At 36.1% G+C, this 20,158-nt stretch overlaps 1 protein-coding gene across 3 annotated transcripts in view; it reads left to right on the top strand.

Moving 5' to 3' along the window:
- Positions 1-20,158, top strand: part of FHIT (fragile histidine triad diadenosine triphosphatase) — a 1,742,917-nt gene that overhangs the window by 1,691,677 nt on the left and 31,082 nt on the right. For all 3 annotated transcript variants that reach the window (XM_056805423.1, XM_001370436.4, XM_056805425.1), the window contains one exon: positions 13,392-13,498. In XM_056805423.1, coding sequence (XP_056661401.1) covers positions 13,392-13,493 — 102 coding nt within the window. In that variant the 3' untranslated portion in view covers positions 13,494-13,498. The remainder of the gene's footprint in view (positions 1-13,391; positions 13,499-20,158) is intronic.

Here is a 20,158-nt window from a genome sequence, read left to right as displayed (position 1 = left end):
GCTAATAACATCAGTAGTACAGTTTTATATATGTTAATTGGTCAGGAAATACATACCGTCCATGGCCTCAGCTGCTGCTCAACCTCAGCTAAGGCCCAGTAGGTTCCAAGCTACAATGTCAACAGCTCCTAGAGGGCAGCCTCAATGGGCAGCAACTCCAGGAATCCAAAGCCACAGCAGAAGATCGAAATATCGGAATGGGGGATGTTGTTAGTGCTTGGATAGGGACCAGTTCTCCTCTGCCCATAATTCTTGCTGTTTCAAATAAATGCAGTAAATGCAGAATTGTAACCCTGAAATTGTGACAGTGGGCATCAGAAGGGTTTTAGCTTGAGAGTCATTGTAAAATGCCCCAATTTTCTAGAGTTCCCATTTTGTCTTGTTATGCTTGAATTGTTCTCTACTATATTAGTTGAGTTGGATTGAACTCGCCTTTTCAAAGTGTTACAGTAGAACTCATGGTACTGGAATCCCTTCTGATAGATATCTTTTTAAAAAATTCAAACCATTACTTTCTGTCTTAGAACCAGTACTAAATATCAGTTCCAAGGCAGAAGAGCAGTAAAGGCTAGGCAATTGGGGTTGTGACTTGCCCACAGTCACACAGCTAAGGTCAAATTTGAACTCAGGATCTTCCATCTCCAGGCTTGGTTCCCTCTCCACTGAGCCACCTAACTTCCCCTAGATATCTTTACAATCTAATGGGGACTTGAATGCTAGCTCCCTTTCAGATGATTGAGTCTCTTCTTTACTTCCACACTGAATAACTTCTATTTAGTTTTCATTAGTAAGAGTTTTTTGAAAGATATCCCTGGATATTTGAGTTTATTGAATGGCCCTTTTGAATTCTATTTTATTATCTACCTCAGAATTCACGTATTTCATTTTTTCCAATAAAGACTATCATGAGCATACCTATAGGTCCTTACCACCCAAAGATACTGTAAATACAAGGAAAAGCATCACTTTGATTTAATTTTACAGAGCTCATAAGTAATCCTATTAGCTCTATGTCTTAGAATATATATGTGAGTTCTGCTCCATCCCTCCTCTTCCTCCAGACCAAACAACTCAAGCAGCCACCATGTAACAGGCCTTCCCATGCTACTCTGCCTCTGCTTTGTCTGATGTTTTGCCTGATATCACTAAACAAAAGTATCCCAGATCAGACCTTGCCAAGTGCCAGACTTACAGACTGGAAACACCTGGATGGGTTTAATTTTCATTATAGGCAAATTTGGGGTGAAGGTTCTCCATTGCTTTGCAAAATGAAGTGATTCCTCTGATCTTCTCCTTCAGGTCACATTAAAAGAAAACAAAAGGCACTTCCCAGCTGTGTGACCCTGGGCAAGTCACTTGACCCCCATTGCCTAGCTCTTACCATTCTTCTTCCTTGGAACTAATACATAGTATTGATTCCAAGACGGAAGGTAAGGGTTTAAAAAAAGAGAGAGAGAGAAAACAAAAGGGAGTAATTGTTGTTTGCTGAGCTGTCCCTAACAAACTTTCAAACAAAACTTGAAACTTCAACCTTAGACCAATTAATGCAAATTTTTGACAGTTTAGGATATGCTACATCAAGTCTGAAATACAGATCCCTGTATGACAAGACACGGTGGATACTCGAAGGGGTGGACATAGTAACAGTCAGCTGGCTAATGTCTGATCCAAAATGTGATGCTGGCAAAATTTCATAGACTTCTTGACATTGTGATACTTTAACGTATAATTGGATAAGTAATTGGGTTTTGTTATAGTACAGTGGTTTGGTATAATTATTTTCCAGGGCTGTGATTTTCTAGTTAATAAATACTTTGGGGGGTTACAAATTCTTAAGTATCAACACTTTATATTCATTGAAATTGGGATGATATTAATTAATAGAAAAGCTTATTTCAGCATTTTTAGCAGCAAAGGCTATAAGGAAAATATTTGTCTTGTCTTGAGGGATTCCACCTTTGTCAAAGTTTTTGTCAAAGTTTTTGCCCTCATCAAAGGGATGGGTTTCTAGAGGCCAAGTATCTTCCTCTTTGTGGAGTCTGAGTATATCTCCATATAAACCTCTGGGCTACCATAGTAACTGAATGATGGGGAAGGAAACCTGAAACTACTTGGCAACAGGAACATATTAGCTAGAGGTCAACACTGTGGCTAGATAGTGACCTCACTTAGAGAAAAGGAAAAAGAAAAACTTGGAGTTAGAAACCAATATTAAAAAATTTCCATAGGGTCAGCAATCAGAGATCTAGAGTTAAAAGAGATGATAGAGAACTTCTTATACAAATCCTTCATTTTATAGGTGAGGAAGGCTCAAGCCAAGTGACTTGCCTAAGGTCACACCAATAGTTAAGATTAAAGGTAAGATTTGAACCCAATTCTCTGGCTCCCAAATCAGTGTCCTTTCTACTATACCCAAATAGCAAGAAACATCAGAGATTCTTAGTGGAGGCATGCTTTCTGCTGGAAGTAAAAGGAAAGAATAATCCATAAAGAATTATTCAGTTCAGGTTCAAATGAATGACTTCTCACCTTGGAGATCCTGTCCATATTTTATTCTATTATTCACTTGACCTCCCACTTGATGTAAAGGGAACAATTCATTCTTTAAAAGTATAGAGTTAAAAGTAAGAGAGACTGAAGAAGCCATCAAGTACAGAGGCAAAAACAGACCTCAAATATGGTGGAATGACTTCCCTATAGTCACAGACAAGGACAATGAGGTAGAAATGACTTGCTTGGAATCTCATAACTAGTAAGGATACAGTAAAGAGGAAGATTCAAGAACTAAGTAAATCTGTGTTTGTTCTGTTTCATCAAAGCAGGGTAGACAGATGACTTAGTGGTAACCAAGCAGTCATTGTAATTTTGGTGCCAATACATTTTTTTGGAAAATTTTATTTAATTAGTTAATTCAGAATATTTTTCCTTGGTTACAAGAATCATGTTCTTTCCCTCCCCTTCCTCCTCCATCTTTTCCCATAGCTGATGCACCATTCCACTGGGTTTTACCTGTGTCCTTGGTGACAATACATTTTCTTTTTCTTTTTTTTTTAACCCTTACCTTCCATCTTGGAGTCAATACTGTGTATTGGCTCCAAGGCAGAAGAGTGGTAAGGGCTAGGCAATGGGGGTCAAGTGACTTGCCCAGGGTCACACAGCTGGGAAGTGGCTGAGGCCAGATTTGAACCTAGGACCTCCCGTCTCTAGGCCTGACTCTCAATCCATTGGGCTACCCCCAACAATACATTTTCACTGAGATCCAAGACAGAAAATTGGGGCAGTCATGGATCTGATATCTGTTCTATCCTATTGTGCACTGTAGAACTTACTGACAGTTTGTCACTTAATTGTTAGGACTTCCTTGAAGGAAAAGACATCCCCACCTACATAAAGCATCAGAGTGGCAGCCTAGGGATTTGATTCAATGACATTAATAAATATCTACTCTGTTCTAGGCACTGTGCTAAGCATTGATGATAACACAAAAGGCAAAAGATAGTTCCTTCCCTCCAGGAGCTTACAATCAAAAAGGAGGGAGAAACAGTGATGTACAAACAAGCAACATGCAAGATAAATGTCTGTTGTTTGGTCATTTTTAATCATGCCCAACTCTTTGTGGTCCCTGTAGGCAAATACTGGAGTGGTTTGCCATTTCCTTCTCCAATTCATTTTATAGATGGGGAAACAGAGGCAAAGAGGGTGAAGTGACTGGCCCAGGGTTACACAGCTAGGAAGTGTTGGAGGCTGGATTGGAATTCAGAGTTTTCTTCATGATTCCAGGTCCAGCATTCTATATATTGCACCACTTACCACCCCTTTGGGAAATATATTATTTTTATGATTATACATGTTTGGCAAAATAAAGAACTAAATAATTTGAGAAAAATTTTATGTATGTGACCAGTTGAGATAATATGGTAGGAGGAGGAGGATGTTTCAGAATTATTCTGTGCATTTGGTAAGATATAACATGCTTTATATGATTAGAATAAGAATGATGAACAATTATGTAAAATAAGGGGAGAAAGAAAATATTAAGGGATGCTTTCGTTGGTGGAGTGGGGAGGGGAGAAAAAGGAACACCTGCATAACTATAGCCCAAATTCTATTATGATGTAATGATTATTTACAATATGTGTGCTATATTGGGGAAAAATAGAGCTTTAGAATACATCAGATGGTCATGATTTAGAACAAATTCATATGGTATACTAAGCTTCCTTAAACTCAAGATCACTGAACAGTGATAAGAAGACATTACTTACTAAAAAACAAACTTTGAGGATAATGGCATAATAATTTAGTCCAAAATGTCAATATACTTTCATTTATTTTACCCCATACTTGAAATAAATTTCAAATGCAGTAAGTTTAAATAATTTTAAAGCATTGAAATTTATTGTGATAGAATGTTGCATCTTTCAGAGCTGTGCTAAAGGAAAAATATTTAAACATTCATGACTTTGAAGAAAATATGAGACAAAATAGATATATTTCAGTTTTGCATAACACAAAGTCCCGAATCCAGAATATGAAAGAAAAAAAAAACAGTTGGAAAATCTTTGCAATAAACATTTCAAATAAAAATCTGGTATGCAAAATCTTTGCAGAACTACCATATTTATAAGGATAAGATTCCTTCTCCAAAAGATCAGTGGTCAAAGAAAATGAGGAGGCCGGTCTTAAAAGAATAAGCACACTGCTGGCAACCACATGAAAAAGGGCTAAAATCCCCTTAATGGTCCCCGAAATGCGAAGACTCCTCTGAGATAACATTTGGCATCAATCAAAGTGTCAAAGATAATAAATAAAGATGATACAATTCAAAGTTGTGGAAAAACATGCCTGCTAATACACTTCTGATGGAGCTGTGAATTGGTTCAGTCTCTTTCAAAAGCAGGAAAAAATTATTTATTCATTCTTTGAGTGTGTGTGTGTGTGTGTGTGTGTGAAAAGCATTTATTAAGCATGTGTTATGTACAAGAGACTGGACTGTGAGCTGGAAAATCAAAGGCACAATAATAATTCCTTACCTTCAAAAAGCTTCAGTTCTATTGGGGAGAAAGTAAATTCAGTCAGTTCTTCATTTGAAGAAAAAGCCACTAACTCCTTGGGGGATCAGGAAGGGTACCTGAGCTGAAGCCTGAAGGAAACTAAGGATTCTAAGAGGATGAGTCCTATATCCCAGGTCTGCCAAGGCAAAGGTGGGAGATAGAAGCACATAGAAGATTAAGGCTGAAATGTCAAGTGTATGAAGAGAAGGAATTTGAAAAAATTCTAGAAAGTCCATTTATAAAGGATGCAACAAAAATTACTAAAATGTCCTTACTCTTTAATTGTTTAACCAGAAAATCTAAACAAAAATATTCTTAGAAAATCTGCTTGAAATAGCAAAATGGTAAGGTCTCTCCCTCCCTCCCTCCTCCCTCCTTCCCTCTCTCCCTACTCCCCCTATCTTTTCTTTCTCTCTCTCTCTTTCCTTCCTTCCTTCCTTCCTTCCTTCCTTCCTTCCTTCCTTCCTTCCTTCCTTCCTTCCTTCCTTCCTTCCTTCCTTTCTTTCTTTCTTTCTTTCTTTCTTTCTTTCTTTCTTTCTTTCTTTCTTTCTTTCTTTCTTTCTTTCTTTCTTTCTTTCTTTCTTTCTTTCTTTCTTTCTTTCTTTCTTTCTTTCTTTCTTTCTTTCTTTCTTTCTTTCTTTCTTTCTTTCTTTCTTTCTTTCTTTCTTTCTTTCTTTCTTTCTTTCTTTCTTTCTTTCTTTCTTTCTTTCTTTCTTTTTTCCTTCTTTCCTTCTCTCTCTCTCTCTCTCTCTCTCTCTCTCTCTCTCTCTCTCTCTCTCTCTCTCTTTCTTTCTTTCTCTACCTATCTCTGTCTTTCCTTCCCCTCTGTCTCTTTGACAGCTTTTCCATCTCTGACATTGCCTGTCTATCTCTCTTCACACATACAAATAATTCAGCTATAGAGAAATGAGATCAATACACAGGAATGATTCTTGGGATTAAGAATTCCCCAAAACTCCCTGCTGTGTATTTTACTAGGTTTGGTAACATACATCTCTCCTCTTTTAATCATAATGATCTTGCTAACCATCCCTCAATCCTGACTTTGCCGTTTTGGGGTGCTTTTTTAATGCATTTATCATACCATCTTGGGTATTGGGGTTACCAGGATATACACCTTTCCCCTTTGCTAGACTATAAGCTCAATGAAAGCAGAGACCTTGTCTGATCAGACTTTCAATAGCTTCTCCTTTAGTACCAGGGGTATGACTACCTTCTGCACAAAGCAGGTTCTTAATAAGTATGTGTTGACTGCAGTCCAATTCCTTAAGCAGTTGTCTGAAAATGTGATCCATTTTGTCATTTACACTGCATTTGTGGGCTTTTTCACATGAAAATGGGAATTTATAGATGCTTTTTTCTAACTTGTAAATACTCTAGTGCTCTTTGTAGTCATACAAAAGAAGCCTCCCAAACCTCCTATTTTTGTTTTTACAGAGAGTTGCCTATTTCTCCTCATCAGATGAGTTTAAATAGAATATGTTTATGTCCCAATTCTGATCCTTATTTTTTAGGGTGTGTTTTCTTCAGTATATAGATCAGTCCCATCCCTCGGGATATGCTTTCAAGTATTAGACTTCAATAAAGCAATCAAATTGCAGAGATAAGTTACAAGAAGATTGGCTTCCAGAAAAGTACTATTGTCAAAGTTTCCCTGAGTAGGCAAGTAAATAAAGAAAGGGCTTATTTACCTCAGTATCAGTTTTACCAAGAGAGAAAGAAGAGTAATTAATGACAAGTTGGCAGGCAGCAGCTATTCAATTCCAAGACACCGAGAGCTGGATTTCCCATTTGAAAATCAATGAGATCCCTTACCAAGTATCCCATAATTGGTCTCAGTTGTAGCACCAACCCCTTCTCCATACAGATACATATACACCTTACCTATTGGCCTTCAGAAAAGTTGCCCAAGGTTTAAAAAATCCAGTGGTTCAACACCTGGCCAAAAACTATGCTTTCTAAGGTTGCACCAATGTATTCATCGTCTACACCTAGGGGACATGTTAGCTTACAATAGAGATTCACAGGAAAATGGATTTAGAGCTGGAAGAGACCTTAGAGAATACTAAGTCCAAACTGTTCACTTTAGAGGTATGGACAAGGAGATCTTGAGTTGGGGTCACACAAATATAGTCAAACACTGTAGTAAAAAGGATAAGAAAAAATCCCTGCCCCATCCTCAATCCCAGAACACATGGCATGCACTCTTCCTCTTCCACCACTATGTTAAGCCAGTCATAGAAAGAACAAAGAAGGAAGCCAGGAAATGAATGAAGGCCAGATTGGTCCTCCTCACAAAATGGAGACTTCAGAAGAAACTCATCAGTAGGAGAAGGGAGAAGACCTTAAAGAGGGATATTAAAGACTGAGAAGGTTGTATGTATAGTTAGATGTTCCAGGGTGAGAAGACCTAGAAATGAGGGAAGCTCCAGGAGAATATGGTCACAAAAGCATGGCAATATGAGACCTTGCTTTTCCCCTTCTTTGTAGGCATAGATGACTCTAACTATGAGACACTATATATTCTACTGGACTTGGTTGATGTGTTGGTTAATTTTACTCAACTGCCCCCCCTTTCTTTTTCTTTTTTTCTTTTTTTTATCATAAAGGATCTTCTTGGTATGGTAGATAGTCAGGGAGGAAGTCTAAGTTCATGTCTTTCTTTGGCCACACTCTAGATTTGTGACTCTGGATCTGTTAGCATCTCTGTGTCCTAGCCAACACTCTAAGGCTAGAAGGTCAGCATGCATTGGAAGAGTTTTCTCATTTGAGAGTTCCCTCTACCAACTGTAATGATCTCTAGTCCTTATCCCTGGGGACAAAGGAATGGGCTACTTCAGGAAATGAAGGTAATAGAAAATCAAATTATATATAAATATATTAAAAATATATAATATATAAATATATATAAAATACAGATACATAAATATATATTAAATATATAAATATATATTGGGTACACAATACATGTTTAATGTATGTAATTTTAAAATAGTCATATATTCATATATTCATAAATGATGCAACTTATTTGTATGTAAATATACAAATTATTTATGTTCATGTAATACATAATTATGTACCACATATCATTTATGTCTATGTAATGTGGATATGTTTTGCATATACACATTACTACATAGGCATGACTATATAAAATTGTCTATATTGCCTACCTATAAATTATAATATTATGTAAGCTATATATTTAATTATATAAAATCAGATATGTCCATACATTTATTTATAGAGAATAAGAATTATATAAATTGATATATGTAATACTTATAATATAATAAAATATATAGTTATATGATATAAATATTACACATAATATATAAATTAATAACATATAAAATAATTTCTGGGCTTCGACTCAGAAGCCCTGAATGGGGGACTAGAAAACCATCTGTGAGATATGGGCATAGCTATTAGTCATAGAGTGGAAACTCTGTAAAATGGGAATAATAATATATGCCCTCGCTACCTGATATGGTTGTTATAAGAATGTAATGAGATGAGAAGCCACTATGTAACGCTATATAGATAGAAGTCATAACTACTACTGTTACTATATGTAAAATGAAATTATTGGACAAAGTGTGTACTGAATCTGCATCCTTTGGCTCTCTGAACTTTTGCCAAACTCTCATTAAGTATGTCAGGACCACAATAGGTCCATAAAAGCAAAACTTGGAGGCCACTTAAATGTTACATAATCTACTCGCTTCAATTTATAGATGGGACAATTGAGGTCTAAGAGAAAAATAACTTGTCCAAGGTGACCGAGGCATTGAGTAACAGTCAGGATTAGAATCCAGGATCTCTGAACCCAGATCTGCAATGGTTTTGTTTGTTTGTTTGTTTGTTTTGTTGTTTTGCCCACTGCAGCACATTGTATCTCAAAATTATTTGGGATTATTCCTGGTTTGGAGATTAGCTCTTTTCACTGCTCCACTCCATTAGTATAGAAAATTGCCTTCATTGCCACACTCTGGAATTGCCTTTACTGAAACACATTATAATATACAAGTTTCACAGCACTTGGATAGCTGTTCCTCATGGAGGACAAAGGGAAGCCCATGCAGAGTTTCTTTTGTGTTTTTTCAAATGTGAAGTACTGAACAATCCAGGTGGAGTCTTGTGCGCTAGCTCAGAATCTTGATTGGTTTTAGAGGATTTCCCTGAGCACTAGTGATTGAGGAAGGACCTTGGGGTAGAGCAGCCTCAGAGGCTCACCCAGACAAGCAGCTCTGTGGAAAGGCAGAAGGGGATAGAGGAAAATTATCAGGTATTGAAGGCTTTTTGAGGAATGCTTAGGATGTGTCCTCTCAAGGGGATCAGATGGAATGCTGTTGAGAGTTTCAAAAAAGCAAACTTAAATACTGAAATGCAACAATATGGATAAAGGATCTAGCTAGGTGGCACAGTGACTAGAGTGCCTGGGCTGAAGTCAGGAAGACTCATCTTCCTGAGTTCAAATCTTATTAGCTGGGTGACCCTGAGCAAGTCACTGAAACCTGTTTACCTCAGTTTCTTCATCTGTAAAAAGACCTGGAGAAGGAAATGACAAACCTCTCCAGTATCTTTGCCAAGAAAACCCCAAATGGGGCCATGAAGAGTCAGACATGACAGAAAGGACTGAAAACAACAAGTGATCTCATGTATTGCTTTCAGTATTCCACTGAGGTAGATTGCAGCTCATTCATGCCTGCCCATCCTATATGTCACTCTTCTTTGTCTTCCCCTTAATTAGTCACAAAGAATGCACCCAGAATTCCAGGATAATCTTTCTTGATTTCTCCTGAATCACAAAGAAACCAAAAGAATACATGGGTTGTCCATTCTTTATTTCTCACCCTCACCAAGAGACAAGCCATCTTTTTATTGTTAATTTATACCTTCCATATTGTTGTTCAGTTATTTCAGTTGTGACCAAGTCTTTGTGTCACATCTGGGTCACAAATTCATTTGGAAAAGATAATGGAGTAGTTTGCCATTTTCTTCTATAGCTCATTTTACAGATACGGAAACTGAGTTTTTCTGATTCCAGGACTAGTACTTTATCCATTGTACAACCTAGATATCCCAATACCTTTTATAGGATCCTTTAAAACTAAATGTTTAAATATTTAACTGATCCCAAATATGGTCCCCAAAAGAGATGGAAAGATGTACCACTTTCCTTCCTTTGTAGAGGTATAGGACTGTGAATATAGAACATTCCCTAAACTTCCAAACTGAATTGATGTGTTTGTTGTATTGGCTAGTTTTGCAGAACTACTTTCCCTTTCTCCTTCCTCTTTTATTTATTCTTATTCATTCAGATTTTTTGTAGCTGCACCAGTCAAGTGTAACTGTGAAGAATGACCATAACTGTATATATTCTTTTCCCAGTGCCATTATCAGAGTTGGATTTTGAAGTATGCACCCATTCTTAGCAAAACAGACCATACATTTTTAGGAAGTATTAGTTCAAGGGATCACAGGATCAAGGATCCAGAGCTAGTAAGGCTCTCAAAAGCCATCTTGTCCATCCACCTCATTACACGGATAAAGAAACTGAGGCAAAAAGGAAAAAAAAAAGTTGAGTGATTTATCTATAGTCACACAGGCAATAAGCAGCAGAGATGAAATATGAGCCCAGATCCTTTTCCTTTTTCTACTGCACCCCATTGAAATCAATCTATAAATCAGCTTCATGAATACCCATCTTTTTTTTTAATTTTTGTATTGAATCAATGTCTCTTGTAAACCATTCTTAAGCCTTGGCATGACATGACCATCTGTGAAGCATATGAAAATAACAGACGGTTACCCTAATATCCAGGAAAACACTGACATTCCAAGATTCTAAATTATGTGGACTCATCTGGCAGAATCTGCATCACTATGAGGCCACTTAATGTTTGATTTCTGGGCTTCCGTCTCTTGACATGAGTACCAGAAGTGGGGAGACCATATATTCTGAGGTTTGAAGCGTTCCTCATCATTCCATTGAATTGTTAGAAGATGGATTTACAGCTGACCTGGAGCAAGTATCAGAATGAAATTAGTCTCTGACTAGAAGAACAGCAATCCGGTTTCCCTTGCCCTGGGCAATGGCATCATATCTGCGTCTTGCAAGGAAGGAAATTACTTCCTGATGTCATTTCCATCTACTAAAGAGAATTAAATCCTCGTAGCAAAATGCAAAACTGGCTTGCTGGAAGCTAACTTCTGAGTAGAAGATAGATCGCTCTCATAAACATATTTGCAGTTCGGTTATATGCTAATAATCCTCATTTACTCTTGAAAACACGATGAGTAGAAATGTCACTTTGCTGGAAAGCAGACCATGTGTCACCCCTTCTCAAATGGCTTTCCCTTTTGTATCCAGTGTTGTGTCTAACTAATATGAGGAAAATGCCTGTTGACTTGCATAGCCTTAGTGTTGGGCTGGAGAAAACCTAGAATATTTTAGTTCTAGGCATTTAAATCAATTATTGTTGGTAATTTCCCTTATTTAGTGGAAAATATTGTAAGCTCCTTAGGAACAGAGTTCCTATGTTATTGTCTTTTCAACAATAATGCACTTTATAAATATTTGGAAATAATTTTTTATTATTTATCATATTAATTATGAGGAAATAATTATTTATAAGAATCAAAGATAAAATTGCACATTAAGTTTGGAGACATAGCTAGACATTCATGAATCTGCCATTGGATTTAACCTTCAAATCAAGTAGACCAAAGGAGAGGGAATGATAAAGGGTAAAACCCACTTGATTTATTATCAAGTCATCAGGGTTTGAATCCTGACTATATTACTGTCTATATGTATCATCTTGGACAAGTCATATGCTCTCTAGGTCTCAGCCCCATCTATAAAATTAGAGAGATTGGATTGAATCTTTTCTTTCTCAATATACTAGAAAGACCTCCATCTCTCCTTGGAAACATTGCTTTGGGAAGCGAAGTTGCTCCAGCTGTCACAGAATAATAATGTCTGAACTGGAAGAGACTTCAGAGAGCAAAGTGTCATGGGATTTGAGAATTTGGAAAGGGTCTCGCCAGTTCAGCTCATAGCTGAGAAAGAGTACTCACTTATATAAATAAGAGTATATTTATATATGCATAATACATATATAATGTATAATATTACATATATACATGAGGACTTGATTGAGGACCAAGAAATGACAGACCTTCCAGGGTATGGAGGTACCAGGGCTCATTTTTATATTCTGGTATTATAATATATATATATATATATATATATATATATATATATTTATTTATTTATTTATTGAATTATTTTGTTTCTACATTGCCTACAATTACTCCTTCATCTTTTCCCTATTCAAAGAGCCATCCCTTATATATACCTGAGCAGTAGCTTAGTAGCTGTCCATCTTTTAAATGAAGATCTCTAATGAAATAAAAAGTACCTCTTTGCACTTTGTCCCAGTGTTCCTAATTGTCCACAAGTTGAATCCCTCATCCACATGACAGCTTTAATAGTCTTGTTCTTAAATAGATTAGAAATGAACTAAGATTTTGGGATCTTCTGTTTATATTCTATTCTACTTACAGATCAATATTCCATTTTGACTTTAGTATTTTACTGAAGACTACACAAACTTTTTAATAGATAGTAGTGTAATATCAGTGGGTGAAGAAGATTCAAAGCTTATTCAGTCAATAAAGACAGGTCTATTTGTCTACTATTTGTATTCATGTTAATTATTCTTTACTGTTTATCATCTTGAAGCCTTTTCTTAAGGTGTTTGTGTGGGGGGATGAAAGGAGAGACAGACTTATATATCTATGCTTATTTTTCCCCATTGTCTTATTTACTCCTTTGCTTTCATTTAGAATACTGAACAGAAATCCTGTATGAAGCTAGAGGTAACAAACAATATCTGTAGCAAAGTAAAAAATATATAGTTTTTTATAAAAATCCAGAGGTGGAAAAATGTCAGAAAATATAAATATGAGAGGAAGGAAGGGAAGAAGGGAGGGAGGGAGAATTCTGAAAAGGAGGTAAAGAAAAGTTGAGATGAGAAGACAAAAATTACATCTCTGATTATGTCATCATGTATGGTCTAAGCCATTCACTTCTTTTGACTATATGTGTATGTGTGTGCATACACACACATATATCTTCAGTTTAATATAGTTTTGGGAATTCATCAAACTCTTTGAGTACAGAAAAGACAATTCAAACCAGATAAGTAAAATGGATAGAAATGACTGGTAACAACTTGTGGGTAAAACTCTTCCTTAATAAAAAAGCATTTACAGAAACTTTGGCAGTCTATTAAGAAGCATCATCCAATTTTGTCTCCAAAGCTTCAGAAACATGATAAAGGAGAAGAAGATTCCCCAGCCAAATGGAGATCAGAGGATGAAATGGCTGCAGAAGCAGCTGAGCTCCGGGCATATTTTCTTTAAAGAAGGTAAGGAATCCCACAAATAAATACAGGTACGAGTTTGTAATGGGGCTCAATTCTGTGTACAGGATAAGTTCTTATCCTCAACACTTTGATGACAGGTAATATCTGGAACTAATCTGATTTCTTTTAAGTGTGCTTGCAGATACTTCTAACAGAATCTACATAGGGTATTTCCACTAGTTTTTTTTTTCTTATATTGAAACTGAACATAGTGTAGAGAGAGAAATAGAAATAGACATCTATTTCTAGAGAAAAGAGATAGATAATATATATAGAAAGAAATATATAAAGACAATATATAATTATATAAAGATATAAATGTCAAAATCTATGTATATCCTACTTCCATTTTGTATTGATTTTCTCTATCATCTATATATCTATTATTCATAGTAACTACAGATAATTGAGACACACAGAGATGACAGAAATGACAGAGAAAGAGAGAGAGGAGAGAGAGAAAAGGGAGAAAGAGAGAGGAGACACACACACAGAGAAACAGAGAGAGAGAGAAAGAGAGAGAGAGAGAGAGAGAGAGAGAGAGAGAGAGAGAGAGAGAGAGAGAGAGAGAGAGAGAGAGAGAGAGAAGAGAGAGAAAGAGAGAGAGAGAGAGAGAGAGAGAGAAAGAGAAAGAGAGAGAGAGAGAGAGAGAGAGAGAGAGAGAGAGAGAGAAGAGAGAGAGAGAGAGAGAGAGAGAGAGAGAGAGAGAGAGAGAGAGAGAGAGGGAGGGAGGGAGAGAGAGCATTGAGGAGGGACACATTGAATGGCAAACTCAATATGGAGAGAGAGAAAAAAAAAACATTAGAATATAGACCATGTTCCTAAAATGAGATCTCATTGAAATGGAAAAAAAAAACATGTGTGTATGTATATTTTTCTCTTTAAAAAATGTATCATATAGCAGTGTGACCTATATTCTGATCAGTAGGGTATTAGGTATTTACTGAGAGTTTGTGAAGTGCTATGAAGGATATATGAGTACACTAAACAATCATGAACCTCAAGAACATTGTCTTTTAATGTAGATAAAACAGGAACATCTGAAATAAAACTAGAGAGATCACCTGGAGATGGGAGGGAGGGTAGGAGTAGTTAGAGATAAATTCAGATTGGACTTCAAAGGGCATGAAGGCTACTAAAAGAAAATGAAGCAACATAAATAAAGGTGGATAGGTGAAGGTGCCAATCCTCAATAACAGGGAAACTGGGGCTCTTCCCATAGAGACAGTCATTGTGCATACAGAGAGACCAGGACCAGAATACAGAGGGTCATAAAAGGAAGATGAAACAGTTTGACTTGAGGAAAAATGGTGTCATGGAAAGGCATCTGGAAGAAGTAGATTGGCTATAAAAAGGGTTAGAAAAGAGCTTTTGTGCATGAAAATCTGGCAAAAATCCACAATTATAGCTTCTTATATATAGTATTTGAGAAAAACAGATTATTAGAGAGACTGAATAGAAAACTGGGAGGACTTCTTTGAAGACCAAGAAATGACAGAACTTCAAAGGTATTAGAGTACCATAGCTCATTTTTGTGTCATTGAGTTATAAAATATTCATTGATATATTTTGTTTTTACATTGCATACATTTCCATCTTTATCTTTTCCCCATCCAAAGACCCATCCCTTATAACCAATAATTTTAAAGAGGAAGAAAAATAACAAGGCCTATCAAAACACTTTTTTAAATTTGTCTACACTGTGTGTGTGTATGTGTGTGTGTGTGTGCACATGCCCACAAACATTTTTCCACTCCTGTTGTCACTGACCCCTTTGAAGGACAGGGGAAGTGAGTTCTCATAGTTTTCATTTAGGGAAAACATTCTTGAAAATTTACTAAAATTCCATTTCATTTGTTTTCTAATTGTTCTTTTAATTTATATTGTTAGAGCTATTGTGTATTTGTTTTCCTGGCTCTGCTTACTTCACTATGCATCAATTTCTAAAAGTCTCTTTATGCTTCTCTGTATTCATCACATTCATTATTCCTTACAGCAGAGTAATAGTTCATTAAAATGATGTGCTACAGTTTGTTTCACCATTTTCCAGTGGATGGACAGCTTTTATATTTGCAGTTATTTAATATCACAAATATGCCATTATAAATATTTTAGTGTATATATATAACCTCCTAAGAATATACATCTAGCAGTAGAATCTTTGGGTCAAAATGCATGGGCATCATAAAATTTTGTTTTCATAATTCTTTTTTTTTTCCTCCTTGAAGGGTATGTAGGATCAACTCAGTTTTTTGAGTTTGAGAATTTAACAATCACAAAATAATAATCAATTTTGGAGAACTATGGGGTGATTAATTAAGGATTGATATTTCCAAGAATAGAGTGGATTTCTTGAGTTTTATATCATAAAAGAGGAATAACACACTAAGGACAAAAATGGTCTTATCTGAGCAATTGAGAATGTCGAAAAAGCCAGCAAAAGAGTGGAAGGACTGATGAGAGAGAAGAGTTGAGAAGATAGCAGGAATCAGTTCATAATAAAGGAGAGTCAGCTAACAAAAAGCTTCAGCTGCTGAGTTTTGAGTTGCTGACTGGCTAGAGAAAGGCTGAAGCTGATTGGAAAAGAGCTTGGTTTTTCATTTACCATCTAATATCTATCTTTTGAGAGAAATGAAACTTTTATGAAGTGTTCATTGTTTTCCTTTGTTGTTTCTGATTTAGTAAGGGAAAAAGTATGCTCTGAATTTACTTTGTCATAGCAGAGACTTGAAGCTGATTGTGAAACCCAGCATCTTGGTAAATGAAAAGCAGGTTGAGCTTGTCCGCATTGCCCAGACAGCCTCCTGAAGGAGCTTATTTACTTCTCTGGCTTAAGGAATAGTTTATTATTTATTATAGTAGCACAGCAATCCTCCTTTGTCCTTTAAAGGGTTAATTGCGAATTAAGAGATCATGTCATTGTTTCATCAATTTAAGAACAAAAAAGAGTCAATTTGTCCATCAGGAGAACAGTAAAGACAAGAAAGGCAGCAGTTAGCAGAGAGGAATGATTTCTTTGGGAAGAGATTGTACATGAAGGCATTAAGAAAGACTAGTTGTGAGTTGCTCCAAGCATGTGGGGTATCTACATTCAGGAATCTTTATCGCCTCTGACACAGTATTATGTTACCTTAAAGTACATCATTTCTTTAGCTATTCAATTTATGAGTATCTACTTTGTTTCTGATTCTAATCTTATTAAGTTCTACATGTATCCATTCTCTATGATGAATATTATTTGTATCTGCAGTAGAGTGTGGACCAGATTTGGGTGGACTGAGATGTTTTGGTTACTCCTTAAATCTCTTAGACTGAGTAAATGATATGTGTCTATTCTTTTTACTTTATAATTAAATAAGTGTTATATATTTATTTATATTTTAAATCTCTTATGCTGAGTAAATATAAATATATTTATATTTTACATGTAAAATTTATGAATTTTATTTATGAATGAATGGTATCATCTCTGCAAATGAAGGATTTTATGTATATGGAAAATGTGCTAATAGGGCCACAGGATCAATAGAGATGAGACCTGGATGTGTATCTTCTCACCCAACAGGGTTATCTCAAGAGCTTGAGAGATTTTTGAATTGTAGTCATGCGGTCATTCTCTGGGAACTCCAACTTGTCAGGATGAGGACAGATTGGAGGGAATGAGCCAACCTGAAGAGCAAGTTGTGGGTCACTTCCTGTATGAGGGGCCAGATTTGGGGGCTTCATCCCATTTTATGTAGCTATGGAAATGATGTAGCATGCTGAAATAGATAGAATGTTTAATTTAGAGTTAAGCTCTGGATTAAATTTTCTACTCAAGCATCAGCTGGCTGTATGATTCCTGAAAAGCCATTTGAACTTTCTGGGCATAAACTTTCTCATTTGTAATGAGGATAATAGCACTGATCTCACCAGGAAAAGAAATAATTTATGAAATCACTCTGTGTGTGTGTGTGTGTGTGTGTGTGTGTACATATAGGCATATATATGTGTATACACACACACACACACACATATATATATACCTAATGCATATATATTTATTTATATTTTTATATATGTTTAAACTTTAAAGATAGTCACAGAGAGGTAATATGGTGTTGAACAGGGACCTGCTCTTCAAGACAGAAAGACCTGAGTTCAAAATTTATTTTGGACATATTAGTTGTGTGATCCTGAGTAGCTTCCTTATCTTTGAAGGACTCTGGGCAATTTTCTAAGATTGAAAATTGCAAAAAAGGTGCTGACTTTCATTGGCGAAAGGAGTTTCCTAACATGGGAGTTCTTTTTACCAACATAATCTTTTACCAATATAATTACATATCTATTTGCACATTATTATTATTATATATTATGCATAATATATAATTATAATTATCACTGTTATTATTGCATCTCCTTGAGTTTACTAGCCATGTGTTTGATAGGAAGGGCAAACTATAGCAAGTATATTTGAGAGTCATGCAAACATGAATTGACAAAGACTCAGAGTATGGCAAAGGCAATCAAAATGAAAGAGTAAGAAGACCCATTGAAACCATATGGATATTGTAAGACTTTTTCTCTTTTCTATGTTTATGATTGACATTTTCTATGAAATCCAAGAAGGATGTAATGTTTACTATTATACTATGTTGAAATACAAGAAAATGATGCAAAAAAACAAAGAACAATAACAAAAAAAAAGCTTTTAAGGCTTGAATATCCATTCCCTTCTTTGCTTTCAGTGTCAATTTTCATGGCAGTTCATTGATTTGAAAAAAAAATCTAGCACCAATGCTAGGGGGAAATTGTCAAACTTTATTATAAATTAATTGATTGCATACTAGTACATTTTACATAACAGACCATAGGATTTGACAGTTTGAAATATTACTATGTCTTACCTGTAAGAGTTCCACAATATTTAATTGTCAGGATTCCCTGACCTCTGGCATACTTTGAAGAAAGTGAAATGAGTCAAAAGTACCTGTCAAAGAAAAAGGTTTTGATGAACTTGTGACACAAATTCATTACTGTCAAATCCCATTGGTTCTTTCTGATCCATAGACCTCATGCAGCATGGTCTGAATGCAAGATTTCATCAAAGATATATCCAGAGAAAGCCACCTAGGACCACCGAGCAATCTCCGAACTTCATACTGCTTGGCAGTGATGGAGTCTTTTGCACTCCTTTCTCTAGGAGTAACAAATTATGTACAGGCAGGGTGTGATTGACCATCATTCAAGCACCACCAGGGAAACCCAGTTTCTCCAATCTCTAATGCATTGGCCACAGGAAGTTTCAATATAAGGTAAAAGTCCTCAGGACAATTGGCAGCATCTGCCTGTCCTTTCCTGTGGATCCACTGCTTTAGCTCCTTCTTTGTGTTGACAATGTCCAGACATGTCCATGATGCTCTTGAAGGCTCAGAACCCATGTGAATGTGTGAATCTTTGTCTTATAATTTTTCAGAGGTCTGATTATCTACTTTTCAAAACAATGGGAGTTCTAATGACAGTTTTATGCAGGATATTCACAAAGTCAGTGTATTTTTGCTCCAGTTTGAATTTCACTTTTTGTAACCTAAAAATGGTGTTTGGTCTTGTTCCTTTTCATTTAAAAGCTGACCAAATGTTTACTGTTGCCTATACATACTCATTATTTTTCCTGGAGTCTTGTCCCCTCTTCTATTACAGAGAAGCATGCTTGACCCAAGAAGCCATGATTGAAAGAGATCTGTTTCTACATGCTACATTTATGTGTTCCTAAGCACCTAGCACAATGTAGTATGCGTTGTTGCTGTTCAGTAGTTGAGTCATTTTTGACTCTTTCTGATAAACAGGGTTTTCGTGGCAATGGTAGTAGAGTGGTGTCTCTTTTCCTTCTCTAGTGAATCTTTTTTGTCAGGCAATGAGAGATTAAGTGACTTGCCCCAGGGTTACACAGCTAGGAAGTGTCTGACATTCAATTTGAACAGAAGTATTCCTGATTCCAGGTCCAGCACTCTTTCTAAGTGACCTAACAGTTGCCTCCCAGGCATACAGAGATAAAGTGACTTGCTCAGGATCACATGACTGGGAAGGTTAGATCTGACCTTGAGTTTTCCTGACTCCCCATAACTATTCATAGCAGACACATAAATGCTGTATTTATATAATGTTCTTGTATATTTTTGCACATAATAATAGTAAGTTGAAGTTCAATTAATATCTTTAGGCTCTTATTTCTGTAGAGTATAGTCAGGATTGTGCTATTTGTAACTGTAATTATTTATAATTTTGTAAGTGTAATTATTTGTAGATTTTTTTGTAATTTGAGACTTGCATGCTGCAAGATTTGTTTTCCTTTTTCTTTCTCTCTTTGCTTCTCCCTGTTTCTCATATTAGTGTAGTTTTATATTAGAAAGAATTAATAGTATAGGCAACTGTGACTAGGAATCTGAGTATAAGATATTTATATTTGAAAGATCCATCAGGGAGACTACTCTCTCAAAGGATCTCAGGGGGATATGTCAAAGGGATTTTCTCAGTCTCTCCCTCTTTCTCCTTAAGAGGCAAGAGAGCAGAATTTCTAAGATCAGAACTGGCAGCAGTCACCGAGCCAGAGCTGATGACTCTGTTACCAGAGAGACAAGAAGAGAGAAAAGGAAGGAGCACTGACAGGGGCTTTTACCTCAGGAT

Source organism: Monodelphis domestica, chromosome 7 (assembly GCF_027887165.1).
Source record: "Monodelphis domestica isolate mMonDom1 chromosome 7, mMonDom1.pri, whole genome shotgun sequence".
Classification (NCBI taxonomy): Eukaryota; Metazoa; Chordata; class Mammalia; order Didelphimorphia; family Didelphidae; genus Monodelphis; species Monodelphis domestica.
Note: the sequence above shows the minus strand (reverse complement) of the source record. Positions and strands in the feature narration are given on the sequence as shown.